This window comes from Gossypium hirsutum, chromosome A13 (assembly GCF_007990345.1).
Source record: "Gossypium hirsutum isolate 1008001.06 chromosome A13, Gossypium_hirsutum_v2.1, whole genome shotgun sequence".
Classification (NCBI taxonomy): domain Eukaryota; kingdom Viridiplantae; phylum Streptophyta; class Magnoliopsida; order Malvales; family Malvaceae; genus Gossypium; species Gossypium hirsutum.
The window spans coordinates 107,391,633-107,409,268 of NC_053436.1; the positions used below are offsets into that span (position 1 = coordinate 107,391,633).

A 17,636-nucleotide genomic window follows, 5' to 3' on the forward strand; every position below is an offset into this window, starting at 1 on the left:
GAGCCATTAGCCTACCAAAACCAATCACACACACACACAAAATGAGAAACATTTGTGATATTCAAAAGAGTTTGCTAATTCTGTATTAGAACCCCCTACCCCTACACATCTAACCTTTTATCAATTTCTCCTCTTTTTTTCATTCATCAAAGCTTCACCATTTAATTTCTCTAAGGAGAGAGAGATGAAAAAAAAGTAGGAGTGTGAAAAAGGTGGAATGATTTGCGTAATAATTTTTAAATCTAAACACCATTTGAATAAAGTAGTAGTTGCTCTGACTTTTTATATTTCTCTAGGTGCTCGACGTTAGTATCTAAAAAATATTCAAATATACAATAAATCTATAATAAGTTATGTCTTTAGAGAAGAGTCATGAATCACACGTTAGCTGTGTTGAAGTTGATCTTGAAATATAAGTGTTTAAATCACTTTTAACTTTAAGTTACTTTTTGTGGACAGAATTATAAAGTGAAAAGTTTGAAGTTAAAAATATATCTTCCATTGTAACACTGTAGCATAAGGTTATCTTTAGTATAATTTTTTTCTCTATTTTCAATACTTTTTTAGTAAGTTGGTATAAAGAATAAAAGTGATATTAAATCAGGCGAATACCATATATGAAATGAAGCAACAAAGAACAAAGAATATCACAAATTTTGTTTAATAGTGAAAAAGGCTACCCATGTTTTTAGATTAAGATACTTTCAAAGTTTAAGGGATACTAGAGATTTCATAAACCCCGACACTCTTCTTTATTGTGGCTCAAACAAAAGTATGTTTATCAGGTATTTTCTCTATTTTAATTGTCTTCATAATTATTATTACTATTCGATTTGTCTAATATTGTTGAATCACAAGGTAACGGTTTGATAACTGATAATTGATAAAAAAACTTCCTTTCAATAGCCTGAAGAGAAGGTAAATAAACCACTTCGATAGTGATTATTTAAAATATATTTCTACTACTAATCTTTGTACTATCCATAAATTTGTTATTTTCAGATAATACTCACAAAAGAAGCCATTATTTTAATTTTACGGATTTAACAATTATCATTTGAGCTATAATTAAAATTTTAAAATTCGAAAAGTATAAGGACTAAATATGATCGAATTGGAGAAAAGAAACTAAATCTATAACTTATGCATGATACAAGTGTTGAATTACAATCATTTCTCATCTCATTTGTTTACGATATCCTACCATTTTGTTCTTGTAAAAAAAGAACGAAATATAATCCTCTAGAGACCCTACTAAATACATGAAAAAACTTGAAAGAATCAGTATCCGATACTTACATCCAAATCTTGAATAATGTAACTAATTAGAACATGAATTAACTTATTTACCGTGTTACTACCAATCAAGTTATAACATAAGGTTTTTTATTATATTTTTTCTTTCCCTTTTACATTAATATTAGATAAATCCTTGAAGTTTGTTTGATATTGTATAAGATAAGGCTTTTTTTTATTTTATTATATTAATGAATGTAATCAAGCAAAGTTTCTTGCCATTGCAATGTCAATCTCGGTAAACTCCTAGATTTGTAGCATCTTCAATCACAACTTTATCGCCTTCATCGTACGCTTCATGTTCAAGAACATAAAAATCAAGCATTTCACCAATCAATAGTAGCTGTTGAGATGCAAACGGTAGTTCACCCCTCAATTTATATCCCCATAGCCACCGGCACTAATATTTTATAGCTTATAGAAACCTGCTCCTTGGAATTTTACAGATTTAAGTCCCAGCCAACGAAAGTCAACTATCAAATACGATCTGCCGCCACCAAGATATCTTGCTCAAAGAAAGAAAAAGAAAATCATTTGTGAGTGCTTCATTGATTTCCTTGCTTTCCCCTACATGTATGGCGGAAACGTTTCTGTTCAATATTGCAGAAATGGTTGTCGAGAAAATTGTCGGTCTCACTGTAGAAGAAGTTCGCTTGGCGTTTAATGTCAAAATCGATCTGAAAAAGCTGGAGGACAGCATGATCAGCATAAAAGCTGTGCTCTTGGATGCCGAGCGGCAACGACACCAAAATGAAAAGCTGCGCCTCTGTATGTGGAAGCTCAGAGACATCTTTTACGATGCTGAGAACGTTATTGACGATTTCAAGTGTGAAACTCTCCGCAAACAGGACGCCATCAATCATCCCAGCATCAACAACTTAAAGGTGCGAGTTTTTGGTTCCTGTTGTTTGCCTCTTTCATTCTCTTCAAAAATGAGTCATAAAATCAAAGACATCAATGGGAGACTAGGCGAACTTGCCACTGAGTGGAACAGCTTTGATCTAAGACAGTATAGCGACAACCGACATGTTTTTCGTAGAGAGACTATCTGTTTCGTGGATTCTTCTGATGTTATTGGTAGAGATGAGGATAAAGAGTGTTGAAAAGACAAATTAAAAGGGGTGTTGAAAAGTCAAAAAAATGGGAGGTGCAAGTGGCACCGAAAGAAAAAAATGGTAGGCAAGTTGTTTAAAGTTGAATGGGATAATTGCAATTTTGGTCCCTAATTTTTTAGGCCATTTGCAAGTTAGTCCCTGAACCTCAACTATAAATAGGCCTAACCATTTCTCATTTACACCATCCCAACCAATCTTTCTCTCTTAGTTTTCTCTCTTCTCCCATTTGAGAATTCTTAAGGAATTCTATTTGTTTGTAATATTTTGGAGATAGTAAAGTTATCATCTGGTGTTAGTGCCCGAGGACGTAGGTATAATTTACCGAACCTCGTTAAAACTCTTATGTTCTTTTTGTCCTATTTTTCTTTCAATATTTGAGGGTATAATAGTAGTATTTAATTGTGCTATTAAATTACGTTAGAAGGAATATTTTAACTAAGGAAAGACTTGGTATTTAAGAGATCCTTGTGATCCACCTCTTTTCCCTGGGAATTGAACTTTGTGTGATTTTTTAGTACAATAATTTACATGCTTTCGACCCTATTGGAACAACAAGTGGTATCAGAGCTGAAGGTTAATCGTAGTATGCTCTATGGTTGCAGTTTGAACTGATCTTCCACATCAGAAAAGATTTCCTTAGGTATATTGAAAGATTATGGAGAAAACGGTCGGTGTAGGAGCTTCAACATCGTCCATGTGGACAAGACCGACAATTGCAAATGCAAGACTGGCTGTGGAGATCTTTAATGGCACGGGCCATTTTGGTATGTGGCAAAGTGAGGTTCTAGATGCCCTTTTTCAGCAGGGTCTAGACATTGCCATTGATGAAGAGAAACCAGATGATGTACAGGAGAAAGATTGGAAGGCGATCAATCGGTTGGCATGTGGCACAATTCGATCATGCCTTTCTCGAGAGCAGATGTATGCTTTTTCAAAGGAGACTTCTGCAAATAAGTTGTGGGTGGCACTTGAAGAAAAATTTTTGAAGAAAAACAGTCAAAATAAGCTCCACTTGAAGAAAAGACTGTTTCGCTTCACTTACGTCCCAAGTACCACAATGAATGATCACATCACCAAATTTAATCAGTTAGTCACTGATTTGCTAAATATGGATGAGACATTCAAAGATGAAGATTTGGCTTTGATGCTGTTGGGGTCACTTCCTGAGGAGTTTGAGTTCCTAGAAACTACTCTACTTTATGGCAGGAGTGATATATCTCTGAGCGAAGTCTGTGCGGCCTTATACAGTTATGAACAGAGAAAGAAGGACAAACAGAAAAACTCAATCAGAGATACAGAAGCTTTAGTAGTCCGAGGTCGTTCATACACTCGGAAGAAAACTCAAAAGGGGAGATCAAAGTCAAAGTCCAGACTCGGGAAAGATGAATGTGCTTTTTGTCATGAGAAAAGCCACTGGAAGAAAAATTGTCCAAAGCTGAAGAATAAGGGAAAAGCTGCTGTACATGCTTGTGTTGCTAAGCATGATACTAGTGACTCTGAACTATCACTGGTTGCATCATCGTCGTCGTTCCATTTAGATGAGTGGATATTGGATTCGGGTTGTACCTATCATATGTCCCCTAACCGGGAGTGGTTCTCTGATTTAGTAGAACTAAATGGAGGAGTTGTTTATATGGGCAATGACAATGCCTGTAAAACTGTTGGGATAGGTTCAATCCAATTAAAGAATCAAGATGGATCAACCAGAGTTCTGACTGATGTTCGGTACGTGCCCAGTTTGAAGAAAAATCTCATCTCATTGGGAGCCTTGGAATCCAATGGTTCAGTTGTTACTATGAGAGATGGGATTTTGAAAGTGACATCTGGCGCACTTGTGATATTGAAGGGCATCAGGAAAAATAACTTGTATTACTACCAAGGTAGTACAGTTATTGGAGCAGTCGCTACAGCTTCCGGTAAGAAAGAATTGGACTCAATGAGTTGTGGCATATGAAGTTGGGACATGCCAGCGAAAAATCCTTGCAAATTCTGGCAAAGCAAGGATTGTTGAAAGGTGCAAAGGCTTACAAATTAAAATTTTGCGAGCATTGTGTTCTGGGAAAGCAAAAGAGAGTGAAATTCGGTACTGCTATCCATAATACAAAAGGTATTTTGGAATATGTTCACTCAGATGTGTGGGGGCCTTCCAAGACACCTTCATTGGGAGGAAAACACTACTTTGTTACTTTTGTTGATGACTTTTCCAGAAGAGTTTGGGTGTATACCATGAGAACTAAGGATGAAGTGCTTAGAGTTTTTCTTAAATGGAAAACTATGATCGAAAACCAGACTGGCAAGAAAATCAAGCGGCTTAGGACGGACAATGGAGGGGAATATAAAAGTGATCCGTTCTTCGATGTGTGCCAAGAGTATGGTATTGTTCGACACTTCACAGTTAGGGATACACCACAGCAAAATGGATTGGCAGAGCGTATGAATCGAACATTACTGGAGAAAGTCCAATGTATGTTGTCCAATGTTGGGTTGGGCAAGCAATTTTGGGCTGAGGCTGTGACATACGCTGGCCATCTTGTTAATCGTTTGCCATCATCTGCATTAGAAAGAAAAACTCCTATGGAGGTATGGTCTGAAAAACCGGCTACAGATTATGATTCCTTACATGTGTTTGGAACCACTGCATATTACCATGTGAAGGAGTCAAAGTTAGATCCGAGGGCAAAGAAAGCTCTCTTTATGGGAATCACTTCTGGAGTGAAGGGATTTCGTCTTTGGTGCTTAAGCACAAAGAAAATGATCTGTAGCAGAGATGTTACCTTTGATGAATCTGCCACATTGAAAAAGGTAGCAGATAAAGATATTCAGACGAGCAATACTCCACAGCAGGTGGAGTGTACTCCAAAACAGGTGGAGTTTGAGCAGATGAGGATTTGCCCAGTTAATAAGTCTAATTCTCCAGCGACAATGGAGGAATTAGAGGTTGAAGAGGTTCTGACCCAAGAACCACTAAGTACACCAGAACCAGTTGCAGTTGCAAGGCCACGGAGAGAAATTCGTAAACCTGCTCGATTTACTAATATGGTGGCCTACGCCCTTCCCGTTGCTGATGATATTCCTATCACTTATCAAGAAGCAATGTAAAGCTTAGAAAGTGATAAATGGAAAAGTGCAATGGATGAAGAAATGCAGTCTCTCCTGAAGAATAATACTTGGGAATTGGCGCAATTACCGAAAGGTAAAAGGGCAATTGGATGCAAGTGGGTATTCGTAAAGAAAGATGGATCTCCTAACAAGAAGGATATTCGCTACAAGGCAAGATTGGTAGCTAAAGGCTACGCTCAGAAGGAGGGAATTGACTACAATGATGTATTTTCCCCTGTTGTGAAGCATTCCTCCATTAGAATTTTGTTGGCCTTGGTAGCACAGTTGAATTTGGAACTAGCTCAACTTGATGTTAAGATGGCTTTCTTGCATGGTGAGTTAGAAGAGGAGATCTATATGACTCATCCCGAAGGATACACAGATGCTGGTGGTAGAAATTGGGTTTGTAAGCTGAACAAATCGCTATATGGATTGAAGCAATCCCCGAGGCAGTGGTACAAGCGATTTGATAGCTTTATGAGAAGGCAGAAGTACACAAGAAGCAAATATGACAATTGTGTGTATTTGCAGAAGCTGCATGACAGATCTTTCATTTATCTACTCTTGTATGTTGATGATATGTTAATCGCTTCGAAGAGCCAAAAAGAGATAGATAAGCTGAAAGCTCAGTTGAATCAAGAGTTCGAGATGAAAGATCTAGGTGAGGCCAAGAAGATTCTCGGCATGGAGATAAGTAGAGATAGACCGAGAGGCAAGCTCTGTTTAAATCAGAAGCAATATCTGAAAAAGGTATTACAATGTTTTGGTGTAAATGAAAACACAAAACATGTAAGTACCCCACTTGCTTCTCATTTGAAACTTAGTGCTCAATTATCTCCGAAGACTGAAGATGAAAGAGAATATATGGCGAAAGTCCCATATGCTAATGCAGTTGGGAGTTTGATGTATGCGATGGTGTGTATGAGGCCTGACATTTCACAAGCTGTTGGAGTTGTGAGCAGGTATATGCATGATCCTGGAAAAGGACATTGACAAGCTGTGAAATGGATTCTACGGTATCTTCAAAAAACCGTAGATGTTGGTTTAATTTTTGAACAGGATGAAGCACTTGGTCAGTTTGTAGTTGGATATGTTGATTCCGACTTTGCTGGTGATTTAGATAAACGTCGTTCAACTACGGGGTATCTGTTTACTCTTGCGAAAGCCCCAGTGAGTTGGAAGTCTACCTTACAGTCTACAGTAGCTGTGTCTACTACAGAGGCAGAATATATGGCAGTTACAGAATCTGTTAAGGAGGCTATTTGGCTTAATGGATTGTTGAAAGACTTAGGAGTTGTTCAAAGTCACATAAGTTTATATTGTGACAGTCAGAGCGCTATTCATTTAGCGAAAAATCAAGTCTATCATTCAAGAACCAAGCATATCGACGTAAGATATCACTTTGTGCGGGAAGTCTTTGAAAAAGGAAAAATTCTACTTCAGAAGATTCCGACAGCAGATAATCCCGCAGATATGATGACCAAGGTGGTAACAACAATCAAGTTTAATCATTGTTTGAACTTGATTAACATCCTGAGAATTTGAGCACCTTTAGGTGTATGGCGCTCGAGAGCGCATTTGGAGGCACTACAAGAGATAGCTTTATCGAATTTGGGGAGTTGAAGGAAGTATGTGAAGATGTGATTATCCTAATCAAATCTTCAAGGTGGAGATTGTTGAAAAGACAAATTAAAAGGGGTGTTGAAAAGTAAAAAAAATGGGAGGTGCAAGTGGCACCGAAAGAAAAAAATGGTAGGCAAGTTGTTTAAAGTTGAATGGGATAATTGAAATTTTGGTCCCTAATTTTTTAGGCCATTTGCAAGTTAGTCCCTGAACCTCAACTATAAATAGGCCTAACCATTTCTCATTTACACCATCCCAACCAATCTTTCTCTCTTAGTTTTCTCTCTTCTCCCATTTGAGAATTCTTAAGGAATTCTATTTGTTTGTAATATTTTGGAGATAGTAAAGTTATCATCTGGTGTTAGTGCCCGAGGACGTAGGTATAATTTACCGAACCTCGTTAAAACTCTTATGTTCTTTTTGTCCTATTTTTCTTTCAATATTTGAGGGTATAATAGTAGTATTTAATTGTGCTATTAAATTACGTTAGAAGGAATATTCTGACTAAGGAAAGACTTGGTATTTAAGAGATCCTTGTGATCTACCTCTCTTCCCTGGGAATTGAACTTTGTGTGATTTTTTAGTACAATAATTTACACGCTTCTGACCCTATTGGAACAACAAAGAGAACATTATTAGTATGTTGATGAAACCAAGTGAGGATCAAAATGTCCCTGTCATTCCCATTGTTGGACTTGGGGGTCTAGGAAAAACCTCGCTCGCTCAATTAGCATTCAATGACGGTCGAGTTACTAGCCTTTTTCCTTTGAAGATATGGATTTGTGTTTCTGAGGAATTTGATCTTTCTAGATTGCTCAAGCTGATTATTCAGTCTATAAATAAAGAAGAAAGATGTGATGATTTAACACTTGAAGCCTTGCAAGCTTGTTTGAGAAGCCTTTTGAATCATAAGAAGTTCTTGCTGGTCCTGGATGATGTGTGGAGTGAAAATCAAGCGAAATGGGTTGAATTAAGAAATTTGTTGAGATCAGTGGATGGATTGTCTCAAAGCAAAATCATTGTCACCACTCGGAGTTGGAACGTGACCTCGACAATGATTTCGATTCCCTCTTATGAATTGAAAGGTCTTCCTCATGAAAACTGTTTGGCTTTATTTACAAAATGGGCTTTTAATTATGGTGATGAGAGACAATATCCAAATCTCATTAGAATTGGGGAGGATATTGTAAAGAAATGTAAAGGGGTTCCTCTAGCGGTAAGAACATTGGGAAGCCTACTGTTTCAGAAAACTAATGAATCTGATTGGATTTATATAAGAGAGAGTGAAATATGGAGACTTGAGCAAGATGAAAACGATATTTTACCAGTATTGAAGTTGAGTTACAATCATTTGCCATCTCATTTGCAACGATGTCTTGCTTTTCTGTCCTTGTACAGAAAGGATGAGATGTATTATAGTGACAAAGTCATCCGTCTTTGGATGGCAAATGGGCTCCTTGAGCATCCAAAGCAAAATCAAGAGTGGGAGGATGTTGGCAAACGATATTTGAATGAATTACTGTCAAGGTGCCTCATCCAAAAGGAGAAGGATTTTGGATTGTATTTTAGCTTCAAAATGCATGATCTGGTACATGATCTTGTATTAGATGTGTCTCAAAAAGAGTGTAAAATAGTGAATTTTGAAACAGAAAGGGTTGATGAAAATGTTCGACATTTATTATTATGTGATGAGAAGTTGGTTGAAGTTCCACGTGTTTTGGAAGAAATGCAAAATGTTCAAACAATAATCATTCGAGATGCTTCAGAGGAATCAAAGACTATTCATGAATCAATTATAAATCTGTGTGTCTCCAATTTCAAGTATCTACGAGCATTAGAGTTAAGCCATTCACCATTGGCGGCTTTACCGAATTCCATTGGTACCTTGAAGCACTTACGAGACCTTGACTTGGACGAATGTAGGGGTATACGTGAACTTCTGAGGTCTATCTATAATCTTCGCAGCTTGCAATCGTTAAATTTGGGAGATACTGGTTTGAAGCAGTTGCCCGACAGCGTGCAAAGGTTGATTGAGCTTAGACATCTAGTAATAACCATTGAAGCTACGCATTTGAAAGAAATACGAGCAGGATGTTGGACTTCTTTTCAATACTTGAAATTGGTTCGGTGTATCAAATTAGAATGTTTACCTGAAGGAATGCAGTATCTGAAGTCACTTCGGACACTTGTCTCGAGTTATTGTATTAGACTTGTCTCATTGCCGTGGAGCCTGAAATTCCTAACCAAGTTAGAGCACCTTGAAATAATTGGTTGCACTAAAATCAATTTAGAAATGGAAGCAGAAGAGGAAGAAGAAAAAGACCTTCAGTTGAGCCTTAAAACTTTCTCACTCGAGAGTTTATCTGTCTTAACTGATTTGCCACGATTGCTTCTTCAAGGATCTTCTTCCACTTTGCAGCAATTACGAATTAGTATTTGTCCACACTTGTCCGTTCTACCAGCGTGGCTACCGAATTTCACTTCTCTTCATAAACTAGAGATTATGGGTTGCATTAATTTGTCAGCTCTACCAGAGGGAATAGACCGCCTCACCAACCTTAGAGAATTGACAATTGGAAGATGTCCGCAGTTGAGCAAAAGATACAAACAAAATGGGGGTGAAGATTGGCACAAAATTGCTCACGTCCAAAAGATTGATATTTTCGGATGAAGATTGAGCTATGTGGTAAGATTTTAATTTCTCTATCGGATTTGATTTCATATCATATTATCTTTCCCTTTAGAGTAGAGAAGTGTGTCTTGTTTACGTTCTTTAAAAAGCAGGGTTTTGGAAACATTGCATGTACGAAATATGAAGATGGAGACGGAGATGTGAAATGTGAAGATGGAGATGAAGAATGAAGCAAAGGTTGAGGCTTTTACTTTATTCGCTTTATGCGATGGATCCAAACTTGTAATGTTTGTTTGATATGCATCAACTTTTAGCTTTATACATATTTATGTATTCTCATTGTTTGTCTTTATGATTTATTATTTTTTATATGACCTAAATTTTTATTAAAGAAAAATACAATAGCAAGATAAGAAGAACACTGAGGACGAAGGCCCGAAGACCACAGCCGATTGTAGATCCACATTTTTTTATCTCTTAAATTTTTAAAAATTTATATTAACCCCTTCTCGATAACAATAGTAACCCAGATTAACATTAAAAAAATCATATATTTAAAATATATTAAAGAAATTATATTATCATAAATACACATGGAATGTAATCTCTCACCAATCTCATATTTGATGTAATTTATGATAATTCATTTAAATAAAATAAAATGAGTGGAGGGATTGATTGAAACAATAATAAGGTGAAGCAGTACTCAATAAGGGAAGGTGGTTGAACATCATCTAATTCCTAAGAACAAATTAATAAAACATAAATGTCAATTAAATAATATACAGCTAAGCACAAAATTACAGCCTAAACCATTAATTTGAATTTGTCTTTTCATTGGATTTGGATTTTATTTTATTCAGTTAACTACATTTATAAATATGATTATTAATATATTTAAAATTTACAAATGTGTTGGATTGAGTCTTAATTCGATTAGTATCGATATTGTTGTTAGTGTAGGAGGACGTAGATTCGAGTGCGTTAAAATGTATTACCACGAAGAATTATCCCAAGTACAACGTCAAGTATTTAAAAGTTTTGAAAAATATATTTTATTGTATTTTTTTAATATAGTTTAAAATTTATTCAATAAATAATGCTGAAATTATTTAAAGCACTAATCTATTATTAATCCAAATAAAAGCAAACATATTAAGCTGTTTTGTGGCAGCTGCATTTGTTAAGATTTGGGAGTAACTTTTAGAGTTAGACAAACATATTGTTTAGTTTATATAATTTAAGCTCAATATACTATTTGTAAAAAAATAAAAAAAAATTCATTTTTCTTCGAGTACGTCTATCCTGTATATAACTATAGAAAGATGCTGTTTTAAGTAACTTTCAAAAAAAGAAAATTGACATATATATATTAGACCAATATCCAAATTAAATCCGAATGAGAAACTACATTAATCTTAAATAAAATGAAAAACTACAATATATTATTAAATTAAGACTAATGTAATTTTTTAATTTAATAACTCTTTTTTTTAAAAAAAAATTCAGTCTCGACTTAAGTTGTTAAATTTATTAAATTAAAATTTATGCGACAAATATATTATCGGATTTGTAATATTATGTCAGTTTGTTATTTTCACATAAAACTCACAAAAAAGTGTTGCTATTTTAATTTTACAGATATAATAACTATCGTTTGAGTTATGATTAAAATTTTAAACTTCGAAAAGTACATGAACTAAATATGATCTAATTGAAGAAAAGAAACTAAACCTACAACTTATGCATAGTACATTCATTTGCCTCATCTCATTTGCATCGATGGTTTGCCATTTTGTTATATTTGGAAAAAATAATGAAATGTGATCATCAAGAAACCCTACTAAATACACAAGAAAATTTGAAAGAATTAGAGCATGAATTAACCTTCTTTACCATGAATTAACTTTCTTGCCATTGCAATGTCAATCTGGGTAAGCACCTAGATTTTTAGGATCTCCAATCACAACTTTGTTGCCTTCATCGTACGGTCAAGAACATAAAAATCAAGCATTTCACCAATCAATTGTAGCTGTTGAGATGCAAACTGGTAGTTTATATCCTCAATTTAGAATATTAAAGTTGAATAAAATTTTTAGTCTTCACCTACTTTTACCGGTTACAATTTTTTTCAACGGTTCAGATCCAAATTTTAAAACCCACCCCATATCCAACGGCACAAATATTTTAGAGCTTATAGAAACCCTCTCCTTGGAATTTTACAGATCTAAGTCCCACCCAAGGAAAGTCAACTATCAAATACGATCTACCGCCACCAAGATACCTTGCTCAAAGAAAGAAAAAGAAAATCATTTGTGAGTGCTTCATTGATTGCCTTGCTTTCCCCTACATTTATGGCGGAAACGTTTCTGTTCAGTATTGCAGAAAGGCTTGTCGACAAAATTGTCGGTCTCACTGTAGACGAAGTTCGCTTGGCGTTTAATGTCAAAACCGATCTGAAAAAGCTGGAGGACACCATGATCAGCATTAAAGCTGTGCTCTTGGATGCCGAGCGGCAACAGCACCAAAATGACAAGCTGCGCCTCTGTATGTGGAAGCTCAGAGACATCTTTTACGATGCTGAGGATGTTATTGACGATTTCAAGTGTGAAGCTCTCCGCAAACAGGACGCCATCAATCATCCCAACATCAACAACTTAAAGGTGCGAGTTTTAGGTTCCTTTTGTTTGCCTCTTTCATTCTCTTTAAAAATGAGTCATAAAATCAAAGACATCAATGGGAGACTAGGCGAACTTGCCACTGAGTGGAACAGCTTTGATCTAAGACAGTGTAGCGACAACCGACATGTTTTTCGCAGAGAGACCATCTCTTTTGTGGATTCTTCTGATGTTATTGGTAGAGATAAGGATAAAGAGAACATTATTAGTATGTTGATGAAACCAAGCGAGGATCGAAATGTCCCTGTCATTCCCATTGTTGGAATTGGAGGTTTAGGAAAAACCACACTAGCGCAATTGGTATACAATGATGATCGAGTTACTAGCCTTTTTCCTTTGAAGATATGGATCTGTGTTTCTGAGGAATTTGATCTTTCTAGATTGCTCAATCTGATTATTCAGTCTGTAAATAAAGAAGTAAGATGTGATGATTTAACACTTGAAGCCTTGCAAGCTTGTTTGAGAAGCCTTTTGAATGAAAAGAAGTTCTTGCTCGTCCTGGATGACGTGTGGAATGAAAATCAAGCAAAATGGGTTGAGTTAAGAAATTTGTTGAGATCAATAGATGGCTTGCGTCAAAGCAAAATTATCGTGACTACTCGGGGTTTGAAGGTTGCCTCGCTAATGAGTTCAATTTGCCCTTATGAATTGAAAGGTCTCCCTTTTGAAGACTGTTTAACATTGTTTACAAAATGGGCTTTTAATGATGGTGATGAGAGACATTATCCAAATCTCATTAGAATCGGGGAGGAGATTGTGAAAAAATGCAAAGGGGTTCCTTTGGCAGTAAGAACATTAGGAAGTTTACTGTTTCAGAAAACGGATGAATCTGATTGGATCTATATAAGAGAGAGTGAAATATGGAGACTTGAGCAACATGAAAACGATATTTTACCAGTGTTGAAGTTGAGTTACAATCATTTGCCATCTCATTTGCAACGATGTCTTGCTTTTTTATCCTTGTACAAAAAGGATGAGATCTATTTGAGTGACAAATCATCCGTCTTCGGATGGCAAATGGACTTCTTGAACATGCAAAGCAAAATCAAGAGTGGGAGGATGTTGGCAAACAATATTTGAATGAATTACTGTCAAGGTGCCTCATCCAAAAGGAGGAGGATTTTCGCTTGAAGTTTACCTTCAAAATGCATGATCTGGTACATGATCTTGCATTAGATGTGTCTCAAAGAGAGTGTAAAATAGTGAATTCCAAAACAAAAACGGTTGATGAAAATGTTCAACATCTGTTATTATGTGATGAGAAGTTGGTTGAAGTTCCGCGTGTTTTGGAGAAATTGGAAAAAGTTCAAACAGTAATCATCCAAGATAGTTCACTGAGATCAAAGATTTTTGATAAATCTCTTATAAATCTTTGTGTCTCCAATTTCAAGTATCTACGAGCATTAGAATTAAGAGATTCACCATTGACAGCTTTACCGAATTCCATTGGTACCTTGAAGCACTTACGAGAGCTTGACTTGGCCCGATCTGAGGATATATGTGAACTTCCGAGGACTTTTTATAAGCTTTACTGCTTGCAATCGTTGAATTTGGGAGCTACTAGTTTGAAGCAGTTGCCTGACAGCGTGCAAAGGTTGATTGAGCTTAGATATCTTGTAATAACCATTGAAGCTACGCATTTGAAAGAAATACGAGCAGGATGTTGGACTTCTCTTCAATACTTGGAATTGTATAATTGTTTCGAATTAGAATGTTTACCTGAAGGAATGCAGTATCTGAAGTCACTTCGGACACTTATCCTTACTTATTGTGATAGCCTTGTCTCATTGCCACGGAGCCTGAAACTCCTAACCAAGTTAGAACACCTTGTAATAAATGGTTGCACTAAAATCAATTTAGAAATGGAAGCAGAAGAGGAAGAAGACAATGACCTTCAGTTGAGCCTTAAAACTCTCTCACTCGAGAGTTTATCTGTCTTAACTGCTTTGCCACGATTGCTTCTTCAAGGATCTTCTTCCACTTTGCAGCAATTACGAATTAGGGGGTGTCCAAACTTGTCCATTCTACCGGCATGGCTACCGAATCTCACTTCTCTTCAAAAACTTGAGATTGTTAATTGTAGAAATTTGTCAGCTCTACCGGAGGGAATAGACCGCCTCACCAACCTTAGAGAATTGAGAATTCTCGGATGTCCGAAGTTGAGCAAAAGATATAGTGAAAATGGGGGTGAAGATTGGCACAAAATTGCTCACATCCAAAAGGTTGATATTTACTAATGAAGAATGAAGTATGTGGTAAAATTTTAATTTCTCTATCAGATTTGATTTCATTTTATCTTTCCCTTTTATATGCTTAATGTTCGTTAAGTACTCATTGTGTTTGGAAACATTGCATGTATGAACTGTGAAGATGGAGATGGATGAATGAAGCAAGGCCACCCAAGACTTTTACTTTATTTGCATTCAGATTTCACAGTTTAGAGTTGTAATTCTAATAACTGAGCTTTTTCTTTGGATGTTTCAAATGCCTTCATGCTATGGATTGTAATGTATAAAATTTTATGCATATTTATGTATTCTCATGGTTGGTTTGTCTTTATAATTTAGTATATAAATAAATTAGTTATCCAATTATAAAAAAAGTTACAAAATGTATGAGGTGCTAAATTGGTACATTTTGATTTGGTAATTATAACTATAGCATTGGTAGGTTTTTTAGCAGGTTTATAATCAACAAAATGTATCTTAGGTCACTTCCAAATCTTGATTTTGCAATGAGCATCAAAACATTTTTTTTGAGCTACACAGTTTAGCATATAGCTGTGTGTTGCACATGGGTTGATGATATGACTGTGTAACCTTTAGAATTTAAGTCCACACAGTTTTCACTTGTTACAGGGGCTGACCACATTCACTTGTTACAGGGGCTGACGACACACCCGTGTGGGTACTGTAGGTTAAGTTATATAATTTGTACACGGTTACGATTACTTATATGGTTTAATCACATGGTCGTGTGATTTTTGAGGAATTATTGTATTTAGCTCCACACGATTACAATGAGTTTACACAGTCTGAATACACGGCTGTGTGACCCTTGTTTGTTGAAGTTTCAATGCTTTTTGTTAAATTTTCAATTAAGCCTTTATTTGTTTCCATGTATATCCTAAATATACAGTTTTTTTAGAGTAATGGATTAAAGTAAATTTGATAAACTAAAAATATTTTAAATTAAATATTATTAAATAATTTTATAAAATTATTATATTATATTAAATATAAATATAAATAGTAAATAATATATAAAAACTAATTTTTTTACCCGTGTGATTCACAGACTTATTGTATTAATTAATTAATTTTAAGAGTTATAAAATTCTATAAAAATTTAAATCTAATAATAAATTATTTAATAAGTAAATTTAAACAATTTAACATGTGCTTATGATAATAGTGATTATGGTTATAAAATAACCATTACACCTTTAATTAATAATAGTGTAAATTAATACTTATATATAGAAGTATGAGTTTATTATATTCAAATTAAAAAATATATTTAATTAATTCGTATTTTTATTTATAAAATATTTACATATATTATAAATTAGTACATATATAAAGATTTAATTAATTCATATTTTTTATATAAAAATATTTACACACTATAATTTTAGTGTATATACTAAGATTTAATTAAATTTAAGTTTAAATTTCTAATAAAAATAAAAATAAAAATAAAAATAAAAAGTAATTTTTAATAGAAATAAGAGAAATTTATATATATTTATATGGTAAAATAGTAAAGAAATGAACATTCATTCATAAGGTGAGTGTGAGTACGGGAGTATTCTCTAGTAAATGTGAGGGTAAGTGTGAGTATGAGAGAGTTCTCTAGCTAGTGTGAGAATAAAAAGTGATATATAAGAATATTTTTTAATTAATGCGAGATTAAAATTAAATTTTAATGAAAATAGTGAAGAAAGTAAAGCTTATTTATAGAGTAAGTGTGAACTCTGATTTTCAAAGTTAATAGGGATTAAATTGCTCAAAAAATTTGAGAAGGACCAATATTCTCAATATTAAAATTGAAAAGGAGTGGAGAGATGTTTTACCAATCTACATAAAAATTGAAATTTATCCTATTGAGCTATATATTAATGATAATAAAAACAATCAATTAAACTCTTCCGTTAATGGAAAATGGAAATTGTTAGTTGATCGGTTTGACTATTAACAATAAAAAAAATTAAAACATTGTTTTAAAATTAATAAAAAAATATATACATCTAGAATGAACCTGGATAATAATTTGTCCAGATTCATTCTATATAAGTGTAAAACTATAAAAAAAATTTAAAATTATAAAGATTATAAAAAAGTTTTAAATATGTAAAAGATTAAAAAATAAAAAAATAATAATGATTTATAAAAAATAATAAAAACACACATTTAGAATGAACTTGAGCCGTCCTCGAGTGTCTTCTTGTAATGCCACATGTTATGTCGGGTGAGGGTATAAAAAAACTAATCGGGTAAAATTATATATAATTGAAAAAAAAGATTTATTGTGATTAATTGATTTTTTTTGTTACTTTTCAAAATTGATTAGAATTAAATTGCTCAAAATTTTTTAGAAGGACCAATTTTTTCAATATCAAAATTGAGAGGGAGTGGAGAGATGTTTTAACAATATATTATTGGGGGACATAGAAAGCCTATTAATATATTAAAAATTTATGTTTATGCGTGCATCAGGCGTTTGTAGTCCAACGGTTAGGATAATTGCCTTCCAAGCAATATACCCGGGGTCAACTCCCGGCAAACGCAATTGAATTTTTCATTTTAAACAATTTCCTTTTTTCCTTGCTCTCCGATGGAATGAAGGTGGTAGCTGGAGAGTGTTCGTTGGATTAAAACATGAGAGAGCCATTTGCCTACCAAAACCAATCACACGCACACACACACAAAGAGAAACTTTTGTGATATTCAAAAGTGTGTGCTAAAATCTGTAGTAGAACCCCCTACCCCTACACATCTAACCTTTAAACAATTTCTCCTCTTTATTATTATTATTATTCATCAAAGGCAAAGCTTCACCATTTAATTTCTCTAAGGAGAGATATGAAAGAAAAAAATAGGGAATGTGAAAAAAGTTGAATAATTTATCGTAATAATTTTCAAATTTAAATATGAAACAATAGTTGCTCTTACTCTTTAGTTTTCTTTAGAT

The 17,636-nt window shown here is 34.3% G+C and overlaps 3 protein-coding genes and 1 non-coding gene across 5 annotated transcripts; all 4 read left to right on the top strand.

Moving 5' to 3' along the window:
• Positions 1-7,773: 7,773 nt before the first annotated feature.
• Positions 7,774-9,804, top strand: LOC107938799 (putative disease resistance protein RGA3). Its single transcript, XM_016872036.2, has one exon. The coding sequence runs from the start codon at positions 7,774-7,776 to the stop codon at positions 9,802-9,804; it is 2,031 nt and encodes a 676-aa protein (XP_016727525.2).
• A 2,200-nt stretch (positions 9,805-12,004) lies between these two features.
• On the top strand, positions 12,005-15,032 carry LOC107938803 (putative disease resistance protein RGA3). Of its 2 annotated transcripts, none has more exons than XM_016872040.2 (2): positions 12,005-14,691; positions 14,814-15,032. In XM_016872040.2, the coding sequence occupies exon 1, from the start codon at positions 12,120-12,122 to the stop codon at positions 13,521-13,523; it is 1,404 nt and encodes a 467-aa protein (XP_016727529.2). In that variant the 5' UTR covers positions 12,005-12,119; the 3' UTR covers positions 13,524-14,691; positions 14,814-15,032. The 2 variants fall into 2 exon arrangements, with proteins under 2 accessions (XP_016727529.2, XP_016727528.2); XM_016872039.2 differs by having other exon boundaries at positions 12,005-14,698; positions 14,814-15,000.
• Positions 13,589-14,680, top strand: LOC107938798 (disease resistance protein TAO1). The gene has a single exon (XM_016872035.1). It carries the CDS (start codon positions 13,589-13,591, stop codon positions 14,678-14,680), a length of 1,092 nt encoding a protein of 363 aa, XP_016727524.1.
• Positions 15,033-17,161: 2,129 nt separating the features above from the next.
• Positions 17,162-17,233, top strand: TRNAG-UCC (transfer RNA glycine (anticodon UCC)). Its single transcript has one exon. It is a non-coding gene; the product is annotated as a tRNA-Gly (tRNA).
• Positions 17,234-17,636: the final 403 nt, after the last annotated feature.